Consider the following 25,326-nt stretch of genomic DNA (forward strand, 5'->3'; position numbering starts at 1 on the left):
TGTGAGTCGTCTGCAACCCGGATTAAATCAGGCCCTTTGTACAGATGCTGAGGGGCCGTGGTGGTGGAGGAGCGATGGTTGTGGGCAGCAGGAGATCGTTAACCCTTTGTGCCTCTGGCGGGGACAGGGGAGGTTTGGGTGAGGCTGTCGGGGAGGGCTAGGGGCAGCCAGGCCAGCTGTGAGGGGCAGCCAATAGTGCTGGATAATTCCTGCTGGAAATCAAATTATTCTTTAGGCAGGGCAGGTGAATTCATGCTGCTGGACTGGGTGCTTGCTGCCTTGGGATGCCTCTCCCCTACAGTGTGTGGGCAGGAGCACTTGATTTAAATTGGAAAAGTCAGGACTGTGAGCCAAGGTTGACCAGTGGCTCAGGAACGCACGTTGCGCTGTTAGACCTTATGGTAACATGATAAATAACAAACACAGGAGCAGCTTTATTTGCCTGGTGGTTTGAGTTCTGGGCCCTGTGGACTCGAGCATCTGTCACCCCAGGATGTGCAGTGTGCTCTCCAGCAGAGCCAGGAGGGCAGGGCAGGGAGCCCTGGAGCCAGCGTGTCTCCAGCCCTGATGGCAGGAATGGGAGGGATGGCAGCAGAATGGGATGGGTGGCAGCGGTCACAGGGCACCAAGGAATGCGGGGGATGCTCAGACACACAGCCCTGGGGGAGGCTCTCCAGGAGAAGCCAGCCTGGTCCCCAGGGATGGGGGTGACCTCCTGAGATCCAGTGACTTCCAAACCCACATCAGCTGCCCCGCTGTGCCCTGCGCTGTCCGGGCAGGATGGGACCATGGCGTGTGACATCCCAGGGGATGGCAGGAAGAGGAGAGGAACCACAAAGGCAAGTGCTCTCCTGAATCTAATTCTTAGGGGAAATTAAGTCATCAGGACTTTACAAAACACCCTCTGGCTCTCTCCTTTCACAGTAATTCAATTTATAAGATGGTGAAAAATGAATTAACTTTGGTGGTTTTCTGGCATCACCCACAGTGAGCCAGACTTTCCAGATGCTCAAAGATTGTTCTTGCTCCACCACACTTATATAAATTCCCACCTGGTTCAAGTTTAGGAAAACAGCAGAACAAAGTTGGTCACACAAACTCCCACCATAAAACACTGAGGAGAGTTAAACACAGTTATCCATACAGAGCCATTTTGTTATTTATGTTTCACTGAGCTATTTTAGGAAACAAAACTTTTACTTTTCCTGTAGTCAAACTAATTCACTACTTCTGTCTATTTCTGTTGTGCTATATATAAATATATAAAAACAAATAAATATAAATATAGATAGATAGATATAAAATAATTTCTCTTTTAAATATCCCCTTCCCAATACCTGATCCTACATGTGTGTTTTAGGGATGGGAATTTGAAGGGGAAAAATAAAAGACCAAACAGTGGACTGTGCTATGGACAGGAAAAATTGCTTTAGGGTTTCCTATGTTTTTACTAATGTACACTCTCAGTGTTGTATGATTTTAGCACTATCCTGTTTTTCAGTCATCCAAATTATATGTTCAATCAAAATATATTTTTGGTGTTCGTGATATGTACACCAAAGTGCTCTGTGTGCTGCAAAAGTTTTCACCAAAGTGGCATAAAGGGCACCCAATATACTAAATTGGCAAAAAACCCACAACTGTTTGCAGCAATGGAAAACCCTACTGATATTGTGAAAATATCATGCTCCACACTGAGGAACCAGTAAACCCAAACAGGAAAGATACACAGCTTAAGGTTGCAGCCATGTAAAGGAACTAAAACCAATTGAACCAACCTTGCAGAAGAACCAAACAGGAAAATCCCTGTAAAGGGCTAAATTCTAAAATTGCTGTCTACCCCTATGGGAAATGACTGAGGTGGTTTTAGTCCCTTAACTCTGTTTATTCAGCTATGCATTTTTAAAAATGGAAAGCAGTAAAGCATCTGAAGGGATTTGGTTCAGTCTTTTCAGAAACCACATTGTTGGTAAAACTAAGCATGAAATTTTTACACCGGCAAGGTGAACTTCCCAGAAACTGAATGCAAATCAGGTATTGCAGATGAAATTGTCTTTAATCTCAATTACAAACCATGTCACCTCCAGACAGTCAAGCAGGGAAGGACAAGGAGTGGCAGAGGTCGGATCACTAGAAGTGCCCACATGTCTCTTTTCAGCTGGAGCCTCCCAGCTCAGCAGTGTGACCGTGCTGGCAGCAAATCCCTGTGAGGCACCATGTGCAGGGCAGGTCTGCCTGCTCTGGGCACAGCTGGGTCTTGGGACCTGCCCAGAACAGAGCCCTTCCATACCCAAAAATCCTTCTGTTCTCAGGAGCTTCAGCAGATGCACACAGACAGACACATCCCCTGTGGAGTGATGCCCTCCCTCGAGAGCTGCTCTGCGCTCCTTCCACTCACAAGCTCATCTAATGATTTTACACATTTGCCTCCTGCATCCGTCCCACCACCACCTTCGCTGTAGTTTGAGAGACAGGAGATACAATAGTTTCCCTAAACTGTTCCAGGCAGAAATGCTGAAAACTTCCCTGAAAATGTCAGCTGCCAGATTTGGAGACCTGTCCTTCAAAATATTACAATTCCTTTCATGGAATATCCCTGCTAAGAAGGGAAATCCCTGCCAGGAGAAACCCATCAGCTCTTTTGTGAGGTGGCTGTTCAGAGCCTCTGCTCCAGGGACAGAGCCCATCACGGGGCTGTGTGACACAGGGCAGGTGTTGGTGGCAGCACGGAGGACAAGGGAGTGGCTACAAATGAAGTACCTGGAGCTGCACTAAAGACAGGACACCTTTGGAGAGCTGGGAGTGCAAACTCCGCAGAGAAGTGAGCTTGGGTTGGTTCCCTCTGTGTCAGGGTTTAAGAGGCTCTTGCTAAGGGCTGGCTGAGCTAAAGTGTCTTGAGCATATGGGCTTATTTTGTGCAGTTTCTGTGGTGGTTTCTTCGTTAGATTTTCAGTGGTAATGAGCCCACACAGTAGATTGCTGGAGGGAGAAAAAATCATTCTGAATAGGTTTGCTGAATAATTATGAACTGAGCTGAACTCTTACATTTGCTTACTAATTGTATGGTCCGTGATGTTTTATGTATGATGCATTCATTTTGTTAAAAAGGAATTTTTTTTCTTTTTTTTTGCTGAGCAGCAACTTTTCTAAGTGCAAGTTAAACTGCCACAGTGGAAAGAGCTGGATTTAAGTCTGATGAATTGATGTTGTTTGAATTATTTTTTTTAAACATCAGTCCTACTATTTGGTTTTCAGAGCTTGCAATATGAAACCCAAAATTGTGCTATTGTCTGGAGAGTTGAAATAAATGAATCCCCTCAACTTTGGATTTGGCAGGCACAATTACTATTGTTAATTTAGAAAATAATCCCCAGCAGCTACAACTATTTAAATAATGCCTTTCCTTGCTTCCCCCAAGATGACCAAAACCCCAAGAATGAAAGTAAAAATATGTTTTAGAAAATACACTTTTCATTGCTTGGTCTGATTGAGAGAGGGTTCCTTCTCCTTGGCTGGGGACTGTGACCCTTTGTGACACGGGTGACCTGACAGTGCTGACTCCCACCAGTGCTCCCAGCTCCGTGCTGGACCCCAGGAGCTGCGGGGCAGGGTGGCAGCCCCAGAGCTCATCTAAGGTTAGAAACAGGGGCTGAGCCACCTTCCCACGTGCACACCACGGGCCGGCAGAACCTCGCAGCTGGTGTCCGACCTTGCCATTCCAAGCAGCTCAGTTTTTACTGCCAGAATACTTCGGCTGAGATTATTTCCATGTTTGCCATTGTCCAGCTATAGACACCATGTGGCTCCCACCAAGGTGCACAGAAGGAGTGGCGCTGGGCGAGCTGGGCCAAGCCCTGGCTGGGGATGAGATTTCAGCGAGACTGACTTTTCCAGCGAGGCTGGGGTGGCTCTGGAGGGAGCGGGGCTGAGCCGTGGTGCAGCGCACGGATTCGAGGTGCGGGGTGCGGCCCCGGGGCCGATGTCGCCGCTGGGCTAAGGCCGTTCTGTGCCCACGGCGAGGAGAGGCTCGGGAGGGAGCGGCGGCATCGCGGGGCGGTGGGCTGCCCGCCCTGGGCCCCCAGAAAAGCGGCAGGACGGGCCGGGGAAGGGAGAGGCGGCGGCGCCGGTGCCCCAAGAGGAATACGGGCAGCCGCTCCCGGCGACTCCGCTCCACAACCCCCGCAGCCGACTCTGCCCTTCCGCGGCCAGGAATGCTCGCGGGTCCCGGCCCCCCCCGTCCGGGCCGACTGCCCGCCGCCGGGGCGGAGCGGGGGCACGGACCCTGGGCCAGAGCGGGGCCTCTCCGATCGCCGTCGGGGCGAAGGGGGGGGGGCGGGCACGAACCGGGGCACAGAGCGGGGCTCTCCGCCCGGCGGGGACACGGAGCGGGGCTCTCCGCCCGGCGGGGACACGGAGCGGGGCTCTCCGCCCGGTGGGGGCACGGAGAGGGGCGCGGGCGAGCGCCAGGGGGCGCTGCGCCCGTTCGGAAGAGCCGCTCCGACGGCGCGCACGCAGGCGCAGAGGGGGCGCGACGGCGGCGGCGCTGGGGGAGCGCCGGGCGCGGGGCCGCCTCTGACCCGGGGCCGCGCCGGGTGCGGAGCCGGGGTGCGGGGCCGGGCCGGTCCGGACCGCTGAGCCTATGCAGGGGCCGGCGGCCTCGTCTCTCCCTCAGTCCCTCCCTCCGTTGCCGCCGTTCCCGTAGCGAGGAGCGAGACATCCCCTTGGTTCCTTTGTGCCGCGGTCGCGCCGCGCGTGCTGCGTTTTCCACCCCGGTGCCCGCCCCGCAGCTCGAGCCCCGCGCCCCCCTCTTCCCCCCCTTGTCACTTCGCTAAGTAATAATTTCCACGTCCAATTCCATTTCTTCGCCAGTTCTGAAATCTCCAGGCCATCAGCAAGGAGGATAGTTCACATGAAAACTAATTACACAAAATCAATATTTAATCACAGCGCAGCATCCTGATCCTGCAGAAAAAAATCCCGTTAAAACTCTCCTGCCATATACAAACAGTCTTCAGCCGCTTATTTATAGATCTCATTTTTTTTCGGTGGGAGCAATATTCATTACTATTTCTTTAAACTATCGACATGTGCATCTGCGAACACCTGAAGCACCGCGTCCCGCCGGCGATCTGTGGGCCCCCTGGCCTGCTGGGTGTTTGTCCCTCCGGGCGAACGGGGTTGTGACTCCCCCCGCTGCCGCAGCGCCCGCTCCCCGCGAGGCTCCGTGCGGTGCGCGGCTCGGGGCGGACCGGCGGGGCCGCTCCTGTTCCCCCGGGCTCGGGGCTGCCGGCCGGCTTTCGCCCCGGCGGGCAGTGGCTCCCCACACCCGCCACTTGGTGCCAGCTCCAGTGCCCCCCGCCCCGTTTCAGGACCCCGCTCCGGGACCCCGAGGTACCGCACACCTCCCCGTCCGCCCGCGTTCCACGCGCCGCGGGAGCAGCGGCGCCGCCGGGCACGGGGGGCGGTGCGGGGCGCGGTGCGGGCGGGGGCACGGGGCCGGCGGCGGAGCCACCTTAACGGCAGCCCCGCCCCGGACCGCGGCGCTCATTGGCGCAGCCCCGATGGCTGAAATTCATCGCTGAAATGCAAAACTTGTTGCTGCTCCGCCAGCGCTGGGTGAGAGCGCGGCAGCGCGCGGGGAGCGCGGCGCAGCCCTCGCAGCGCCCGCCCGGCCCCGCGCCCCGGCCCCGCCGCCGCCGGAGCGCTGCGAGCCGCGGGAGCGCACGGCCGGCCGGCGATGCGGCGCGCAGCTCCCGGGCGCCGGAGCCTGTGAGCGGCGGCGCGCCGCCCCGTCGGCTCTCGGGCAGCAGCGAGCGGCGAGCGGCGGGGTGAGCGCGGGCGAGCGGCCGGTGCCGGCGGCGCGGCAGGATGTGAGCGGGGGCGGCCGAGTGGCGCGGAGCGGAGCAGCGGGGAGCGGCGGGCAGCGGGACGGCGGAGCGGCGCGGAGCAGCCATGCCCTGCTGAGGAGCCGCGCAGGATGTTCGGGCTGGAGCAGTTCGAGCCGCAGAACAGCGGCCGGAGCGGCGGGCAGGCGGAGCGGGGCTTCGGCCAGCCCGGACTGAGCATGAGCGCGCACTTCAAGGCGCCGGCCTTCCCCGGCGGCGGCCCAGCACCGGCGGACCCGGCCCTGGGAGCGCTGGGCGAGCCGCCCCTCCTGGGCATGAACATGAGCCTGGCCGGGGACGGCTACGGCTTCCCGGGCCGCGGCCCCGCCGAGCTGCACGGCGGCGGCATGCAGCCGCCCGTGCACGGCTTCTTCGGCGGACAGCAGCCGCACGGCGGCCCCGGCGGCGCCCCCCACCCGCACCAGCACCCCCCGCACTTCGGCGGCGGCTTCGGGCCCGACCCCGGCGCCTCCTGCGTGCACGGCGGGCGCCTTCTGGGCTACAGCGGTGCGCTGGGCGGGCAGACGGCGTTCGCCGACGGCTACGAGCACATGGCCGAGGGCCAGAGCGGCGAGGGCTTCGGGCAGCAGCGCCCCGGGACCTTGCCCGATTTCCAGCACCACGGCGCCGGCGCCGCCAGCCACGCCGTGCCGGCGCCCTGCCTGCCCCTCGACCAGTCCCCCAACCGCGCTGCCTCCTTCCACGGGCTGCCGGCGGCCGGCTCCTCCGAGCCCCACGGCCTGGAGCCGCGGCGGCTGCCGGCGCAGGGCGGCGTGGACTCGCTGGAATACAATTACCCTGGCGACGGCCCTGCCAGCCACTTCGAGCTGCCCGTCTTCTCCCCGTCGGAGCCTGAGGGGCAGCTGCCGCACTACGGCGGCGGGCGGCAGGTGCCGGCGGGCGGCAGCTTCGCGGGGGCGCCCGCCCTGCCCCGGGCACCGGGCATGGCCGTGGCCAAGGCGCACCCGCCGCAGCAGCACGGCGTCTTCTTCGAGCGCTTCGGCGGGGCGCGGAAGATGTCGGCCAGTCTAGAGCCGGGGGCCAACGCCAGGCACCCGCTGATGCAGCAGCAGCAGCAGCCGCCACCACCACCGCAAGCACCGCAGCAGCCGCCGGGCTTGCTGGCCAGACAGAACTCCTGCCCGCCAGCCATCCCTAGGCAACAGCAAACAGAAGCCAACGCTCCCAACTCCAACCTGCAGGACAATGGGCCCATAATGCAGAACCAGCATGCACAGTTTGAATACCCTATTCACAGACTGGAGAACAGGAATATGCATCCCTACACCGACCCCGTGTTTAATATGCAGCACCCTCCTCCACAACAGCCACCAAATCAAAGACTGCAGCACTTCGATGCCCCCTACGTGAGCGTCGCCAAGAGGCCGCGGTTTGACTTCCCCAACACTCCTGGCGTCGAGCGCTGTGCCTCCTGGGGCGGCGGCATGCACGGCCCGGCCATGGAGAGTCACCTTTCCCCGACGGCTTACCCTGGCCTGCCGGGCGAGTTCACCCCGCCGGCACCTGAGGCCTTTGGGGGCCCATTGCCACACGGCGGCCCTGAGCACCCGGCACTGGCGCAGCGCCAGAACGCGGCCCTGGTGATGAAGCAGATGGCCTCGCGAAGCCAGCAGCGCCTGCGGCCGCCCAGTCTGCAGCAGCTGGGGCATCATGGTGAGGTGGGCGCACCCGGCAGCCTGCCCCCGCCAGCCTTCGAGCGGGAGGCTGGTGGCGGCCGCAGCTTCGATGCGCCGGCACCGCCGCACCTGGCCCCCGACAGCGCCTGGTTCGCAGGGCCACCGCCGCCCGGGGAGCTGCTGCCGAGGCGCTTGGCAGCGCCCGGGCTACCAGCCGAGGCAGCCCCCCACGAGCTGGGCCTGCAGCCGGGTGGCCCTGCCGTGCTCTTCCGGCCGGGTGCCAGTGGGCTGGGGCTGCAGGAGCCCTTGCGGATGGCAGGCGAGGGGCCAGCGCAGGCCCTGCCGTCGCCCGGCGTCCACCCGCCCTTCACACCCACAATGGGTGGCCTCTCGCAGCTGCAGTCACCAGGCAGCGGTGTGGCACTGCCCAGTGCCCCTGCCGAGCGCCGTGGCCCCGCCGACTTCGCCGCTCAGCCTGGCTTCCCCTTTGGGGCGGCAGCGCGGCAGCCGGCGGCCCACGGGGCTGCACCTGCCCTCAGCGCCTCGCCAGGTGCCTACCCACCGCCCCCGCCCGAGTTTCCCCCGCCACCCCCACCGCGGCCCGCTGCCAGCAAGCTGGGTGCCCTCTCGCTGGGCTCCTTCAGCAAGGCGGCCAGCAAGGACAATGTCTTCGGGCAGAGCTGCCTAGCTGCCCTCTCCACTGCCTGCCAAAACATGATCGCGAGTCTGGGCGCTCCCAACCTCAACGTCACCTTCAACAAGAAGAGCCCGGCCGAGGCCAAGCGCAAGCTCAGCCAGGCCGAGCCTGACCCGCCACCTGCTGCCCCGGACTACTTCCCAGCAGGGCCGCCAGTAGGTGGGGGTGGCACGGGCAAAGCAGCGGGCGCTGCCCCGCTGCTGCCTGCGGAGAGCAGCCTCTCGCCCGGCTACGCGCTGGAGCCGGTGGCCGGTGGCGAGGGGAAGGCGGGTGGCGGGCGGGGTCGGGGTCGCCGGAAACGGGACAGTGGGCACGTCAGCCCCGGCACGTTTTTTGAGAAGTTCTCAGCTGCCGAGGGCGGGGGAGCCGGTGTCAGCCCAGGGCAGCCGGCAGTGCCGGTGGCGGCGGGGGCCCCGCCGGGGGCTGCGGGCGCTGAGCGCGGCGGAGGCACCCCTCATGACAAGCCCCTGACCTCACCATCCTGGGGCAAGGGCAGCGAACTGTTGCTGGCGGAGCAGCCCGACCTGATGTCCTCCCTGGACAGCGGCATCCAGAGCGTGACCAAGTCAGACGGCAGCTCCCCGCACGTGGACTTTCCCGACGAGGTCAGCACCAGCTACGGCAACGAGGACGAGGTGTCCTCCAGCTCCGACAACGCCACCTCCAAGCCCACCCGTAGCCCGCTGCTGGGTGGTTCGCCCAAGCTGCCCCGTGGGGAGCACGCACTTCTCAACGGACAGAAGCCCCTGGCCCTTGGCCTTCTCAGTACATCTACCTCGACCCCCGACAGCTATGGGCTCAGCACCACGGCGGGCGCTCACCCTGGCACGCCAAGCATGGAGCAGGTGCGGACCCCCACGAGCACCTCGGCCCAGGATGAGATCCACCCCCTGGAGATCCTGCAGGCACAGATCCAGCTCCAGCGGCAGCAGTTCAGCATCTCGGAAGACCAGCCCTTGGGGTTGAAGAGCAAGAAGGGGGAGTGTGCGGGGCAGAATGGGGACAGTGACCTGGGCAGCTGCTGCTCGGAGGGTGTCAAGGGCACCATGAGCACCATCGACCTGGACTCCCTGATGGCAGAGCACAACTCCACCTGGTACCTGCCTGGAGAGAAGGCCCTGATGGAGGGGCAGGAGGAGGACAAGCCCATGGCGCCCTGGGAGAAGCCCAAGCCCCCAAACCCCAGCAAAGAAGGTATCAGATGTCCCACAGGGGTGCTGGCACAGGGGTAGGGGTGGTTGTGGGCTGCTCAGGGAAGGGGACATGGTGAGGCTGCAGCTCTGGTACTCTGGGCACACACTGGTTCCACCCCTGGTGGGTGCCAGACACCTTCCCAGTCTGGGCTGGGGCTGCAGGATGCTGGGATGCTGGGTGGCTCTGATGGGGGGGACAGTGTCAGGGACTAAGTGCTTGCTGCCTGACTGGCCCAGGTGACAACTGCCCCATGGCATCTCCGCTGCCAGCCCTCTCCCTATCATGCCTCCTAGAAAATGGGTAGATGGGGGTGCTGAGCAGAGGGGCTCCCAGTGAGCCTCACCTGAGCTCCTGGGCCTGGGATGCTGCAGATGGGAACTGCAGCCTGAGGTTCTGAGGAGGGGGGTCCTGCAGGGTCCCACCAGGCATGGGGTGCTGAGGAGGGGGCTCCCACAGAGCCTGGTGCCAGCTTAACCTTCCAGCCACTTTCCCAAAACTGTGACTGAGGTTTTCCCTGACCACAAAAACATAAATTTGGTGGTAGTTCTGCCCCTTCAGGTCCAGGTGCCCCCTGCTTGCATTTGGAGCCCACAGCAGTGTGATACTGAACTGAACGGCTTGTAACAAATGATTTTTTATTTAACTGAAAGGCAGTTTAAAATAAGGCTCTGGGTCTGTTAGTGTAAAACTTGCTTAGTTGACAGATGTTTAATTTTGACATTAGTTGTCATTTTTGATCCTTCCTTGTGTCCAGAGGGCATTATGATTCCCCAGGCTTAGGAAAAAATATTTTAATGGAAAACCCTCTATTATAAAAGCTGTTTAAGATAAGGATGATTATAGATTCAATTGCTTTCTATTTTATCTTATCAAATCCCTATTTTGCAACCTGCCTAGCTGTATGTGTGATTGTTACAATGGGTGCACATGCTGTACCTGCTATCTGAGGGCAGGCAGGTGGGTTTTGGTGTGCTAGAAATATATGTGTGCAGTTTACACAATATAAACTCATTATTTGTGTCTAGGAAAGGTGATCTTTTGGTACTGCAGTGTAGTTTGAATTTGTTTTCATTATCTCTGGTAGTAGAAACTGACTTTTTGCAGCCCTCCACATTTAGTAATTTTGCTAAGAAAGTTGTTGGTGAAATTAGAAGGGAGCTGGTTAGGAAACTGGGCTGTTTCCTAACCTGGTTCTGGTTGGCTTTGCAGCTTTGGCTTTCTGAAGCGTGAATCCTAGCCCCCACGGTTTGTCTCTTTGTTCCTGTTTAATGCCCAGCGCAGGAGACTCTCATTTCGAGCAGAGTGTTTAGCATGCACGGCAGACCCGAGGAAGCCCATCAGCATTCTCCATGCTTCACCCAGGCAAGGACATAAATTGGTTTGTTTGGGGCCCTTCTTTTCCATTTTTAAATGGAGTTGCACACAGCATCCTTCCTGGCCCCTTCTCTTTTATTGTTTCTTGTACACAACATCTAGATCTGACTGGATCAATAGCTAGTTAGCACAAATCACAGTTCCTGTTACTTCTGCCTTGGCAGGCTCAAGCACATACATACGTTCTCTCACACCACACGCACCCCGTTACATGTGCACTTTCACACATACACAGATACACAGATCTCACACCGTGCTGTGTTTAGAAATAGATTTTGAAAGAATGACTTCTTCTATAGATCTTCACTTCCTGGATGAAAAAAAGAAATCCTGAGCAGTCATTTAAAAGAAATCCTGAGCAGCGATTTAATTCCGAACAGCACATTTATTAAAAGTGTAATTTGGTTTAAAATGATCTATATTTTGTGTGTGTGTGTGTGTCATATGGAGCGATGCTTCTGCAGCGTCTTTTAACAGCACTCCTCCAGTCACTTTGATCACAGCTATTCTTAGTAACAGCTAGTGAAAGAAGTAATTGCTTTCTGGTCGCGATAACCACAATGTTGGTGTTAAAACAGTTCATCACTTGGAAGGAAAACCATTTAATCAGTGTTCCTATATAAGGATATGTTTTAGTATTTCAGAGGCTTAACATAAAATAGCAAACCAGTTCCACAACAATGCAGAGGCGCTCGGGTTGGTTCATGCTTTAGTCACTTGAGGGATTTGAATGGGCTGGTTCCTCGGATGAGGAAATTTATACAGACTCACAGAGAATTTACTTTAACTGTTGTTAGAGATAATGAAGATACAATGGGTGAGACAAAACAGGCTGTTCACCTCGGTCAGTAGAAATAATTAAACTTAACATTGCCATACCCCTGAGTGTGTGAAACTGTGTTTAAGAAAAGCTTCCTTTAGTCATGGGCTGAGATTTGAAGCCTTCTCAGTCGGCTGGGATTTGCACTGTGGTGTTTGTTCCAGCAGAAACCCAGTGTCCGGGTGGATGCTCAGGCTCCAGACAGCGCTCCTCCAAATTCAGGCAGCTCCTCTGCGTTGCGTGCTGGAAGGTGGGCACCGTTTTGGGGCTGGGCAGCGTTAGTGAGAGCAGCATTAGACCCGGGGTTCTCCCCAGTGCAGGCGTGTTTGGGGCTTGTGATTTACACCTGCCGTGAGAGCGGTCGGGGATTTATTCCACTGTGGCGCTGCTGCGATTGGCACCGGCGGCTCCTCAGGTGCAGGGAGGTGGAGGAAGGGGAGATGGGTGTTGGGGGGCAGCTTCCCCTCGGTGCAGTGCTGGGCACTTTGTCCACTGCCTGCCATTCTCCAGGACCAGAGGGTCCGACTTCAGTGCTGGCCATGAAGGAAAGAGCAGGCTCTCCAAAATACAGCAGGATCAGGAACTTCCCAAATACTCTGTTAGCACGCAGGTTATGGGGGAAACAACTTGAGTTGTTTTAGTGGCTGCTCAGATTCCTCGGAGCTCACCTTGTTTCCCCATAATGGCATTAAAACGATTTGCTGATCTCTGGCAGTTGTGTGAGCTGTGGGTCTGGAGGTTGCTGGGAGCAGACACCGGTGCTGTGAGGTGTGACACCTCTGGCGCTGGCCTGCCGCGAGCTCTGTGCGTGCGTTCGCGTTCCATTCCGGAATGTAGTATTAGTAATGCTGCCTGGACATGGCTCTGCCCTGAAATGTGTTTTCTGTAAGTTTTCTCTGATGCATCATTTCTTGTACCAACATGTTTTATGTGAAGTAGCTGGTAGGTTTTGGGCTTTTTTCCCCTGAAAATGCTTTCTAGAATTTCATGTTTTCCTCTGCCTAGCAGCTTGAGCTGGGAATGAGAGATAAATAACACTGAGTCTAGAGGGGTTGTCTTGACTTCCAACACCACAGCTCTAGCTGACAAAGAATAACTGGTTCAAATTCACTTAAAAATCCAGGGCCAGTTTAATGGGTTTTGCTTTTCCTAGTTTGACTGAACCAGAACAATTTCCTCTTCAGTGAAATGTGTATTACTATTCTTTAGAAACCCACTAAATAAGTGCTGGTGGGGTTTTGGTTTTTAGTTTTTAATTGAAATTTCGAAAGTCCCATACTGCAGATGTCAGATGAAGACATCAGTATGTACCTAGAACTGTGCAGGAGAAAAGGATGGGAGTATGTTTTGCTGCTTGGTGGCTGTTGGGCTCGTCAGTCCGGGCTGACGGGCACGTGCCACGCGGTGCCGTTGGCCTTCATCTATGAGTTTTTGTTCATATTTCATTGTTACACCGAACCCGTCACTGGAATGAGCCCACAGGCCAACCCTCTTGCTGGAGCAGTGTGTAACATCTGTGAATTACTAGAAATACATTAACAAAGGTCAAATTTGGTCCAGATGCGGCCGGGAGCCTTTGTTTTCTTTCCCTTTCCAGTGCATTCTGCTGCCTGCTTTATTTTAAATACTGCTTAGTTCTTTTATAGGCTTTACCAAGGGACTGTGTTTGTTTACCGGGACTGAGTTTGTCAGACCTCTCCTGAGGTTTTTCAGGCACTGAACCCTCACTGCAAGCGATGTGCTGAGAGCGGCTGTGTTGTCGTGAGCGCTGTGGAAGCGAGTTCAGCAGCAAAGCTCAGCGCCTTTTCCAGCAAGGGGGCTGTGATTCCCGATGCTGCTTTGTCTCACTGGGCTGCTGAAACTTACACAATTTTAACAATTTAGTGAAAAAAGAAGCTATTGCCTTTGTCTTGAAGTTGCACAATAAACTCCACATATATCAAATCTACATCTTGATTAAATAATCTGGATTAGCAATGAGAGTGACGAGGGATGAATGCTCCCGCTGCTTATCCTGGGAGAGAGTGTGGTGTGTGTGAGATTTGGATTTAATGTGATGCTTTAAACTTTTCTAACCTGTTAAAAAAATAATTGGAAGAGTTGCTCCTGCTTGGCCTCATGTGAATGATAGAAATTCTCCATTGTTTACCTTGACTGACTATAATTTTTAATACTTTTTACTAGAAAACGGTTCTGTTTAGAAATATTTTCCTTTGTTTTATAAACATTCTGTAGCAGTGTGCTTGTCGACCTTTATGGCATATATTAGAAAAAGCAAGGGACAGAATTTTCAGTCGTATTTCCTCTTGCTGTAATATACTAAAATATTTAGTTGCAGGAAATGTGTTAATTTATTGGCATTTCAGTAACAACTGTAGCCAGTGTTTGCCTTTGCATCCCCCGTCTGTATGGCTGTTAATTTCTGGTCTCTAGATTTACCTGTTCTCATTTCAGTGGACAATCTAGCTGTGTTTGAATGAATGCAGATTACCTATCTGGTTTGCATCCTGGTGCTTCCTTGCCCCAAAGTCTGTTATTTTCTGATGCCCACTCAGTTGCAAGGCGAGTTTTAATGGGGTTGTTTTGCACACACTTGGTGTGAGGATCTGCGTGAGACAGACTTTGAGGGAGATGTTTCTTGAAATTGGTGTGTGAATGTGCTTCAGATCTTTATGTATGATGTAAAAGGAAATGAATTAGATTTAGTATTTATATATGAGCTTGGATGACAGCATAGATTTATTTTGATCTGTGATGTATTACACTAAGTCTCCTCTTACTTTTTATAGTACAATACCTGTTTTTTTTTTACCAATCACCTAGTGGAATGCTGGACCATAGAACTGCAAATAATATTTTGATAAAAAGTGTTATTAATTAGTAATGTCTGTAGATAAAATTTGTTGTTACTTGTGTAGAACAAAGAATAAGGCATCAAACAAAAGTCTAACCTGAAACTAAATAGGCTGCTTTTATTTGAACCAGCTGACTCCCAGCCTCAGTAGTATTCTATACCAGGGAAAGGTTTTGGTACAGTAAAATGCCTTTATGTGGCCATATAAAATTTTAGTACTAGACAAATTACTATACATTTTCAGTCAGTGGTTTCTCGTGTATTTCTGTTAAATCTGAGTGTGAGGAGAGTCTCCTCAGAAAGTGCACAGCCAGTTCTCAGATGAATCTTCAGGTGGCCTAACGCGTATGCTTTGTTAACGCTAAATTTACCAAAATATCAGAAGCCGTTTCATGCCATAATTTCTCAAGCGCATTGAGACTGTTGAAAGAGACCTGTCAAATTGTAGGCAGAGGCTCATTCCCTGTTTTATCCCTAGTACAGAATAGGTTGTCCTTGTGCGTGTTTCGGACTGGAGCATGTTGGATGCAGGCAGCGCGGGCGGTGGGCGTCAGGCACTGGTAGAGCCACCTTGCACCGCGGCTCCGGCCGGCATCCGCCTCCCTGCCCAGCTGGTCCAGCTCTTCCATTGAGAAATCTACACCCTTGAAAAGAACGATGTTTGCACCTGTAGACACATGATTAAGGTTTGCTGGACACTTTTAAGATCGGTGTGTTGTTTATTCTTAAATATGAAATAGTTCTGTTTGTTGAGAGGCGTTTTTAAATGAGAGCCTCTGTTAGTGAGGGCTGTTCAGAACGTGGCTGGCTGCACACCAGATCTTGGGTAAGGGACATGGGGAACCTTATGGAAATCAAATAGGTGAAGCTGTGGAATCACCCAGGAAATTCAAGGTCTGCCCTTACCTTCCTGGTCTTGGTTAGATTTCTCAGTTTTTGAAATGTGATTCCGAATTTTTGCTGTTCTGTAGATAGACCCAGTTTACACACAGTGATTAGATGACTGGCTTATATAAAAATACTGTGATTCTTTGTAGTTTGCTGCTTTTCCTTTGCCAGATGCTTTTGTGTTGGTGCAGTTAAAACATTCTGAGTTATTAGTGGCCTTTTAATACAAAGGATTTTGGCGTTTTTTTTACAAATTTAAATATATTTTATGGATTATGTGCCAATGTTCCAAAGTCAAATACCTTCTAAATTTAAAGCTGAGAATTGAACAGCTGGAGGTCTAATCCATTAATTTTTACAAGCTGACTTTCTTCATACTTCAAAAGAACATCTTAGATGATACTGCTTTACTGTTCCCCTCTTCAGCACCCCTTCTTCTCCTCTCCCTGCCAGTGCCCTCTTCTCTAAGGCTTCATGTTCCGCTCATCTCCTGGCAAATGACAAAAGCATCTGGATGGGGTGAATGCATTTTCCTTAGTTGATGTAAGAAGTTTTAAGACTCGATGGTCTAGAAATGTTCCTTAGTGTTGCATTTGCTATCCACACTAATGCAAAAATACGTGGTCACCACTGTTTTGTGTTTCCTTCCTCTACTTGGGTTATTTTTTGTAGCAGCACGGGCATTGCCATAGGAGTATTTTAGCTCCGTGCTTGTGCCCTTTTGAGATGCCTGACTCACATGTAGGGCACATCCCTCTCTGTAGGACTGGGTCTGATCCATTTGGGAGTAACATTTTCCCAAGTTTTGCCTTGTCTGTTTGGGCAGGAGCTGCTCTGGCACCGCGGCCGGTGCCGCTCCCTGGGATGCACGTGCACATCCATCAGGGGCAGCTCCCAAGCAGGAGCTGAGTCCTGGCTGCAGGCTGAGGTGCTGCCCAGACCCTGCAGCGGGGCACTTTGTGTCTGTTTGTTTTCAATTCCAGCAAATCTGTTTGTGTCTGTTCAGTGTTTTAACGTAACACCGCTGAGCGTGACGCTGGGCGGTCTACATTTTTTTATTAGCTTTTAACATTTGTCAAAAAAAAGCTTTTTTTGGTTTGGTAAGCAGAAATCTGGTTATGTTTAAGTGCTGCTTTGATAGATTTTTTTACATCGAAATAAATACAGTTTATTTGTGTTTAAACACGGACAACACGTGTGGGAACTCGAAGGGCTCTGCTAGCTCTGACTGTGAGCGATGGGAGAGACGTGCCACAGTCCTGCTCCTGCAGCCACTTTGTGTGAACTTTGGGATATTTATCTTTTTTTTATCCCCCTCTGTGTTTGGACCGTTTAAAATACAAAATGAAGAACTTTGGTTTTTTTTCCTTTTAACTCTCCTACCTTCAGTTCTGACCACTGGGCCTTTAGGACTTGATCCCCTTGATCGCAGCAAAGCCTGTGATCGGTCAGTAGTTGGAAGACAGCAGGGTTTTTTGGTGGTAAAATATATGTTTTCAGAGTTAAGTCTGCATTTAATTAATTTTGTGAATTAGTATTCACAAAATACTCGAAAGCATTCTGTTGCTAATAGAAAGATCATCCTGAGGCTGGGGAAGCACAGTTAATTGAAAAAGCAGCCATTTGTAAAGTGAAGAAAATTTTAAAACATTTCATACCCTAATTAAGAATGTACTCCTGAGTTAAAATTGAGAATATTAATTTGCTGTGTGAAGCAAATACATTACAAAGCCCTGGAAAGAGTCATATCCTTCCTTCCTCCTTAATCCTCTCCCAAAATGCCGTTTCAGAAGAAAGGCGTGACTTTTTTCTTTTTTATAATATAGCCTGAAACCATTTTGCTAGAAAGATGTAAATTGATCTATTAACATAGGAAATGGAGGTTGGGCTGGGGTTATTATCTGGTCAGAATTTTAGGATCTCTTTCCTAGAAAGATCTTCCACTATTTTTTTTTTTGAGGGAGGGGTGGGTGGGTATAATATTCTTCCATAAAGGCATTTAAAAGCCTTTTGGTCTCAGGTGAGAGCAGTCAAAAGAGGCAGAGGATGCTGTGGCACAGCTGTGCATCATTGCAAGCAGTGCTGCTCCCTGGGGAACGGGGCTGAGCCTTCCCTCCCCTGCTCTGTTGGAGGTGAGGCTGCGAGCGGGAACGGGCAGGGAGGGAATGTCTGCACAGCGTTCCTGCTCCTGGCTGGATGGCTCAGGCAGGGAGGGAATGCCTGCACAGCTTTCCTGCTCCTGGCTGGATGGCTCAGGCATCGCCGTCGTACTGACCGACATTGGGGTCTACGTGTGATTTAGAGCGCAGCGGAGTCCATATTCAGGTCCCACTTTAGGAATTTTTTTTATTTAAGATCATATTTATTGCACCATAAATTGCCACGGTGCTTTAGAAACCTGGGAGATGTTCCCACTGCTGAAGATTTAATGTCCAAATGAGATAAAAGAGGCGTTGTTGGGCTGTGCAGTTGCCGGTTCACTGCTGGAACACAGAGTGGTGCCACCAGGGCTCGGGCAGAGGATGCGCAGTGGAACTGGAGGGCACTTGGGTACCCAGCAAAGGCTGGCACACTGGTGCTGAATGCTGCTGGGTTGAGAAGTGTGTGTGAGCAGGGAATGAAGGGCTGAGAGCATCTCGTCCCACCTGGTGATCTCATTTCTGAGTGGATTCCTGGTTTGGTGAGGATGGCGCGGCTGTACTGCCCTCTCCGGGGCAGCATTTCTCCTCTCGTGGAAAAAACAAACCCAAACCCCAGTTATGGCACTTCTGATCTGCGTGTGAGTGAATTCCTAAATAGGTTTGTCAGTCTTAGCAACAGGAAAAGAGACCTAAATGTTGTAGAAGTACTTTGGTGCAAGGTTTTCACCTCTTCCAGGTGCCTGGGGTTGGAAGCATCACCAAAGGAGGGCTTCTCCTCCCTGCTCCCCTGGGTGATGGGAGAGGAGCACCCAGACCTCAGGTCTGAGCAGCCCAGTAGATCACAACCACCTGGTGTGACTTATTCCTGGAGTGGTACTGAGCTGATAATTAGAAAAAAGATGTCTCTTAGACCTGCCAGGCAGCCTGGTAACTGTTTGCATCTAATAATACTGATATTTTTGATCTGACTCAATTGTTTTAATTTTTACTGGTGCCAAATATTAGGCTGAAAAATGTTTTTTGCGTAGTCTGAAAAGTAACCCAAAGTTTCAGACCAAATACAGTTTTAAAAGCAAGAAGATAATAAATGGGTCTATTGATTGTATTCTACAAAAGAAAAAAAAAGGTGTTCCCCAGTAATTGTAATAAAAGCTACCACAGTCTATGAGACAATAATTCTGAAACCCTTTAAAAATACTATTATTATTCAAAATGCAAAGCAGCTGGTATTTTACGATAGAACAGATTTTATTGTTGCTGGATATAGGGTCAAATGCTTGCAGCACATTTTTGATTTAAACAAACCAAAAACACAAATGCTTTTTTGAAGATAAAATCAGTAAGAATTATTATTTTTTTTTCCTGGATGCTATAGCTCCCTTCTCTACCTCTAAATATAGGCAAATACTTTTCTTTTTGTGCTGGGAGGAACCACACACGGCCCAGCTCCCTGTGCTCTCCCTACCATGCCATAGTTCTGGAGGCAGAGGAAAAGAAGGACTGTCCCAAGTACAATTAAAATCTCATGTGAACTACTTTGAAAGAGATAGATCACAAAAAAGGGAGAATAGCAAAACATTTTTTCATTCTGGGTTATTACTGAAGTTTCATCCCATCATTTGCCAGTTCTTTGTGCTGTTGGCAGGGTGGGTGTGAGGGTGATGGCTGGAAAATGTGCAGGGGAACAGGGGAAAGCTCAGGGGCAGCCCTGGTGATTTAGGTGAGCTTTGCTTTGAAACTCTGTGCATCAAAGTTGTGTTGTATGTTACATGACAAAGTGGTGTGTCCTGTAGATGAATCCAGTTCATGTTCTGTGTCCTGATGTTCCTTATTTTAGCTGAGTTGTGAATGGGAAGGGCAGAAGAGAATTTGCTGCTCCCAGTGCTCTGGGCCCCGGGGCAGGTGACCACGGTCCTGACTGTGCCAGGTTCCTGATGGTCCTGCGGACCAACAAATACCTCTTTGGAAATGTGAGGTTTTAACAACACAGTGAAGTCTTACTCCAAATAATTTTCCAGATCCTCTAGTGTTTTGTGTAGTTTTCCTCGAGTGGCTGATGCCAATGGTGCTGCAGTGTTTCTCTTAAGGAAAAAGAACAGATAAAATATCTCTTTTTTGAGCCAGACACGTGTGAGCCTCAGAGCTGAGAACGTGCGTTGGGAGATTGTGATACAATTACGTTTTATGTCTACCTATTAAGCATAATGAAGGGTTGGTTGCTGGCCTTAAATTTGGAAAGAGCTTACTGTAGAGCTTAAACCAGAAGTAGATTCCTGTAATTACTGCTTTGCCGTGCGGAGTGTGGCGAGGTAGAGGGAATAAAAACTGTTCATTGTCCAATTGTATTTCCATAACTGCTGCACTTTTAAATGTCTGTTTTGAAAGATAAAATTTTTGTTATACTAATTTTCTGAAGTAAGCTAATAAAAGCCAATGCAGAGAAAAAAAAATAAAAGAGGTGAAGAATGTCAAATGAACAATGCTTAGAAAACACGGAGCTTCAGCTTCTTCAGTAAGCCCTGCTGCGGTGCTTGAAAAGTCAGTGGCTTTGTTTGTTAAACACAGGGCCACTGTGCTGTTGTGGTTTAGATTTGCTTGAATACGAGATCCTTGATGATGAAATGAAGAATTTTTAAAACTTTCAATTTTATGGTTGTTTTTCTTCGTACTAGATTAGGCAAACGGGGTAAAACTCGAAGCAGTCAGTTCCGAATCTGCTTTTGCTTTTACTTGACGTTGTTCTTGCTGTGTGATGGCAGTATGTCAGGGAAACTTGGATCCCAGCATCAGCTGTTTGGAATTATTGTTTGGATTATATTCAGTTTCAAATGGTATGAAACTGTAGTGAGAAATGAGCATTTGTTTATGCTGATAAAATGAGTCTTTCATAGCATACACTTGTTTTGGTTGTACATACTAGTGCATGTTATAGCTCAGAATGTCCATTTTTTCAGAGTGATAACATGGCCCCATTCTGCTCTTTGTGTGCATTTGGAGCTGGGAACTGCATCAAAGTGGAGGTGTTTCTGCTTCAAGTGAGGAAGAAGAGAGGGAAGACCGAAACTCTTCTTGGCCCTTAGGGAAAAAAAAAACACCCTAAACCACATCCTTTTTCCTCTCCCCCTCAAAAATTTGGCTTACGTCCTTAAGAGAGGTTTTTTCCTTTTATTTTCCAACCATCCTTTAAGGTGTGCTCTTCTGGCCTTTCTCCAGTTTGTGGAGCTTCTCTTGGAATATGTTTTAAGAGGTTGTATTTGACATGTTACTGAAGCCTGCCTTCCACAGTGGTCTGGCTCAAATGGAAATGTGAAAAGTTCCCACTACTGAGCTGTAAAGGAATACTGGAAATGGGTTATGCTGAAAAAACCATTTAGATAAAAATGCAATTTTCCCTTCCACATACACTGCTAAGAATTAATAGCACATTCTTCCTAAATGGGTAGTTCTGTATGATATTTTCACCTTAATTAAATTCTTTCCAAAACAGGAGAGTTTCATTTAAAAATGTAGGGCAAAATTGATCTGTCTTTATCTGCAGTGCTTCCCGCTTTAAAATATGGGATTGAGTTCTATGGCTGTCTGGGCACTCCTTGGAAAACAGATGTTGAGTTCCAAGGTGGATGTCCCATCACAGGGTGTGCTCCTTACCCTGCTGTCACAGCTGGATTTGGGCTGTCACTGTGGTGGTGTGTGCTGTGCATGCTAGCTGTGCTTTCACAGCTCCACTACTTGGCCAGCAGCCACCAAGCAGTGGGGACATGAACATGGCACTTACCAGGGCATTTCTGCCAGAAATACCCCAAAAAGGGAGAAGGGCCAAGCCCACTGTGGCCTTAACCTGTGTTGGTTCATTGTTGCACACCTGGGGCACAGGTGGTGAGCCCAAGTGTGGCATGGCCTGGAGACAGTGTTTCAATCTCTTTCAATATGTTCCTTTTCTGCAGAAGATATATAAATGTCTAATGAAAGAAAGAAGGGGGAATCCTTTGTGGTAGCTGTGAAACTGAAGTGGAGATGCCCCCAGGAAGATTTGCCAGTTCCAGCTAAGAGAAAACCAAAACATATATTCATGCTTTTTAATGGTTCCATTTTTGGTGGAAGGTTTTTAATGTAATGGTGAGAATAGAAGTGTGTGGAAGAAGTAGGGCTGATAAACTCTGCTTTAAACAGCTTTTCACTGGTGAGTTACAGTGGAGAAAATGCTTTTATTAAATAAATTGTTTAGTGTTGTCATGGTTTTAATAAAATGGTTCCCACATATAAGCAATGCTCATAAGCATGGAGAAATGGACAGGATTGATATAACTCGAAGTTTCCATGTTAAAAAATATGAATTTTGGTAGTAGTGATGCTGCACAGCTTTTGAATCATTTTTGTGACAAATTATCCTTCAGGGGGACTGTGCTTGGGCCTTCTCTTAAAAGATGAGATACAGGAGACGTGTGAGGCAGTCTGACTGAGTCTTGCACCCAGCTAACACTCAGCTTAATCCAGATTCTGTTTTTGAAAGGGTTGTTTATAGTCATCTTCTGATAGTCTCCTAATCAAACAGCAGCAAATCCGATACTGCTCGTTAGGTGCATTACAGAACAGCTGTTTTTTTAGTCACCAAACTTAGCTTTTGTGATTCATTTTCTGTGAATCACACTAGTTCAGCAAAGAGTTCAGATCACGACTTTTACAGCCAAATATGCAACTTCCTGGAAGCAAATGTCAAAAATTTAAATGTTTTAGTGTAGTGCCTTGTAACTTTGCAAGTTTTGTATTAATGGGATGCTGGCTCTTCTGTAAAACTTCACTCCCTGGGACAAGCATGGCCATCAGTAGGAGTGTTTGCTCCCTGGTGTGAGTGTTGCCTGGTTCCACTTTAGGTAGGACGTTCTTAGGTGTCACTGTTAAATTTTTTCATGTTTTTTTATGTTGGTGCTCAGTGTATCTGCAGGCACTCAGCATGCTGAGTGATGCATTTAAACATTGGCTGCTACAGTAAAAATCTTGATGGCCATTGTTTCAATCAAAAAAACCCTTCTCATCTTCCAAGTCACTGTTGTTACAATAATTTTCTCTTTGAACATGTCAGGATTCTGTCTTTGATTATAGACTGGATTGTCTCTTGTCATTGCATAATGATTTTTTTTTGGGTAGGCAGAGACCTTTTTCAGTTCCTCACAGTTCATCCCCCATCCCAGTACTTCTTTAAAAAAGAGATTATGTTGAAACCAGGTATTTAAGAATATAGATCCTCAAGAAAATAACTGGTTTTGACTTTGTATTTTCCTGGGAATTTTATAAAACTGATATGAATTACAGATTTATTTTACAATTTGAACTTAGACTTTTAAATTTTCCCTTTCCCCCCACCCCTTCTTTTGCTTCCTATTGGACCAGAAGTCATTATTACAGAGATTTTTCTGCTACTTTTTCATTTTCTCTTTTTGCAGGAACATGAAAAGAATTGATCTCTGTAATTCTACCATCACTTGGATGGATGGTTGGGTGAATGGTGGTTTAGGTGGCTGACCTGGGGGCCTGAGCACTGCTGCCAGACCCTCCCTGCCCTGCTCCCTGTCCAGGACTGATGTTGAGCTTTGGGAAGTGCTTGCTGAGGCCTTTTCTGCTGGAAGCTGTTTTAGGGTTTGGTGGTTTGTCCACTCTGTAGGATTCAGAGTTTCCATTGCTGTTACAACCCTCAGAGACCTTACAGCTCTCTGAGCATTGTGGTGGGATGAAGGCACCCTGAAAGCAGAGCTCCTCTCTTATTGCTGCTGAGGTGTGGAGGGACTTTCCAGCTTTGTGGCCCTTCATGGCTGATGGTTTAAACTCTGGTGTTCTGCACTAATACAGTGTTCGCCTTGGATCAAAGGGCAGGGAACCTCCTCAGATGGAAGGTGCCTTGGAAGGTCCTCCAAAGCCTGACAGCCCAGAGACGAGAGCATTTGCAGTTTGTCTTGTTTTATGTGTATGTGCAGACTCTTCCATTGCTGGGTGATGGTGATGCCACAGTGGGAAAACTGTACAAAAATGGGTGACGCTAGAACTGCATCAGGCACTGAAGAGACTTATCCCTTGGGAAATGGGTATTGGGAAATGTGTAAGAATGGCAGAAGAGTCCAGGTGAGATCTGCAGATCCGTGCCCGTAATCACGTGTGTGCAGGCTTCCAGCTGGTCACTCTAAAGCTGTCACATGATGGATGTATTGCCTCAGAGGTATGACTGAATCCAAGATGCTCCCTCAGTGGGGGTTGCCTGCATGTGTCCATGCAATGGAAGCCTTTGCCACAGAATTAGTAAATCCTGACTGTGGTTTTGCCCTCATGTTTTGTAAGGAAAGAGCTAAGAAGGATTCGCTGTGTCTTTAAACTTGCGGATCCTCGAAACCTCCCTGGGAAGTAGAAGGGGGAAGGGACCCTTTCAGGATTAATTAAACAGAGATGTCTTGCTGTAGACTTCAGGGTTTACTGATAAATGCCAGCCCCTCACCCACGTCTGATGGTGCTGCTGTTATTTAATCAGGGCCTTGACAAGGAATCTGAGCAATCTTCCCTTTCTCCTCCTCTGTTCCATTTATCTGTCCTCCCAACCTGTTTGTTTGTGTATGGTTAAGTTTTCCATGCCAGGGAGAAGCAGAGTGGAAATGTCAGGGGTCAGGCTGCAGGCAGGGCAGGCAGGAGCAGGCAGGGAGCAGAAAGCCCAGCTCTGCAGCCTTGGAGTTTCTGAGAAACTGGAGATAGGTTGTTCCAGGCAAGATTAACTCCTTCAGCACTGCTGTGTTCTGCTTAAGCCCTGCAGGAAGGGAGGCAAGGTGGGTACATTAGGACACCAAGCTCAGACTGCATCCCTCTATCCTTGCAGTCCTGTGGGTAACGGGGGCTCCTGCTGCTGTTTTGCTCACCCTCTTGTTGAAGCCTTGCTGGCCCATCTGCCTTGGCAGCTCTGCTGCTGGGGGATGAAGCTGTGTGGATGCAGACCTGAGCAGGATGGCAGATAGCAGAATTCACTGCAGTACTGTTATGGATACCTGAGTTATTTGGCGCATTTCCCAGTGGACAAAATGTTCATCCATGGAGGGCATGAAACTGCTGTTCAGAGACTTGCCTTTGAGTTGACACATGACTTGAGTTTGTCACTCAGAAGTTAGCTAAAGACCAGTCTGGATACCCTTGGCTTCAGAAAAACCAATTTTGATGTTGTGTCAATAGACTTGGTATCTCACAGGCTCTCAGCTGTGTGCTCCGTGGTGGTTCACAAGTGCATCAGCCCCAGCTGATGCTGCCATGGTGGCTGGGGTTAGGTGAAGTTTTAGCTGTGAGTCAAGCTGTTGAACTTGCGCTTCACCCCACCTGTGTGAGGGAAAAGCCTCATTCAGGGTGGGGTGGAGGATTTTGTTTGTTTGTTGGGTGATGCCTTTGCATTTGTGTTGTAGCAGCGAAGCAGGTGCTGCAGAGCTGAATCCTGCCTGGTTTGGCAGTGTTTGCCTTGCAGGCAGTGCCCTGCCTGGGACAGCTGCAGGTAGAGATGACAAGGTCCTTACACCCTGCTAGTGGGATGGTCTGTGCTTCTGCACTGACCTGCTCTAGACCAGGTTAACAGCCGTAGTTACAGATGGGATAGGAATGAATCACAGAAGAGAATCAGAGAATTGGGTTGGAAGGGTCATCTCATTCCAGCTGTGGGCAGGGACACCTTTCACTACACCAGGTTGCTCCAAGCTCCATCCAGGCTGGCCTTGAACACTTGCAGGGGTAGGGCAGGCACAACTTCTCTGGGGGATCTGTACCAGTGCTTCAGTACTCACTGAGTAAATAATTTCTTCCCAATATCCAATCTAATCCTGC

At 50.6% G+C, this 25,326-nt stretch overlaps 1 protein-coding gene across 1 annotated transcript in view; it reads left to right on the top strand.

Annotated features, from left to right (window-relative positions):
- The first annotated feature begins 5,740 nt into the window (after positions 1 to 5,740).
- MN1 (MN1 proto-oncogene, transcriptional regulator) overlaps positions 5,741 to 25,326 on the top strand; it is a 34,663-nt gene continuing 15,077 nt past the window's right edge. The window contains exon 1 of the mRNA XM_030958562.1: positions 5,741 to 9,413. Within this exon, the coding sequence (XP_030814422.1) occupies positions 5,978 to 9,413 (3,436 nt within the window). The 5' untranslated portion in view covers positions 5,741 to 5,977. The remainder of the gene's footprint in view (positions 9,414 to 25,326) is intronic.

Source organism: Camarhynchus parvulus, chromosome 15 (genome assembly GCF_901933205.1).
Source record: "Camarhynchus parvulus chromosome 15, STF_HiC, whole genome shotgun sequence".
Taxonomy (NCBI): Eukaryota; Metazoa; Chordata; class Aves; order Passeriformes; family Thraupidae; genus Camarhynchus; species Camarhynchus parvulus.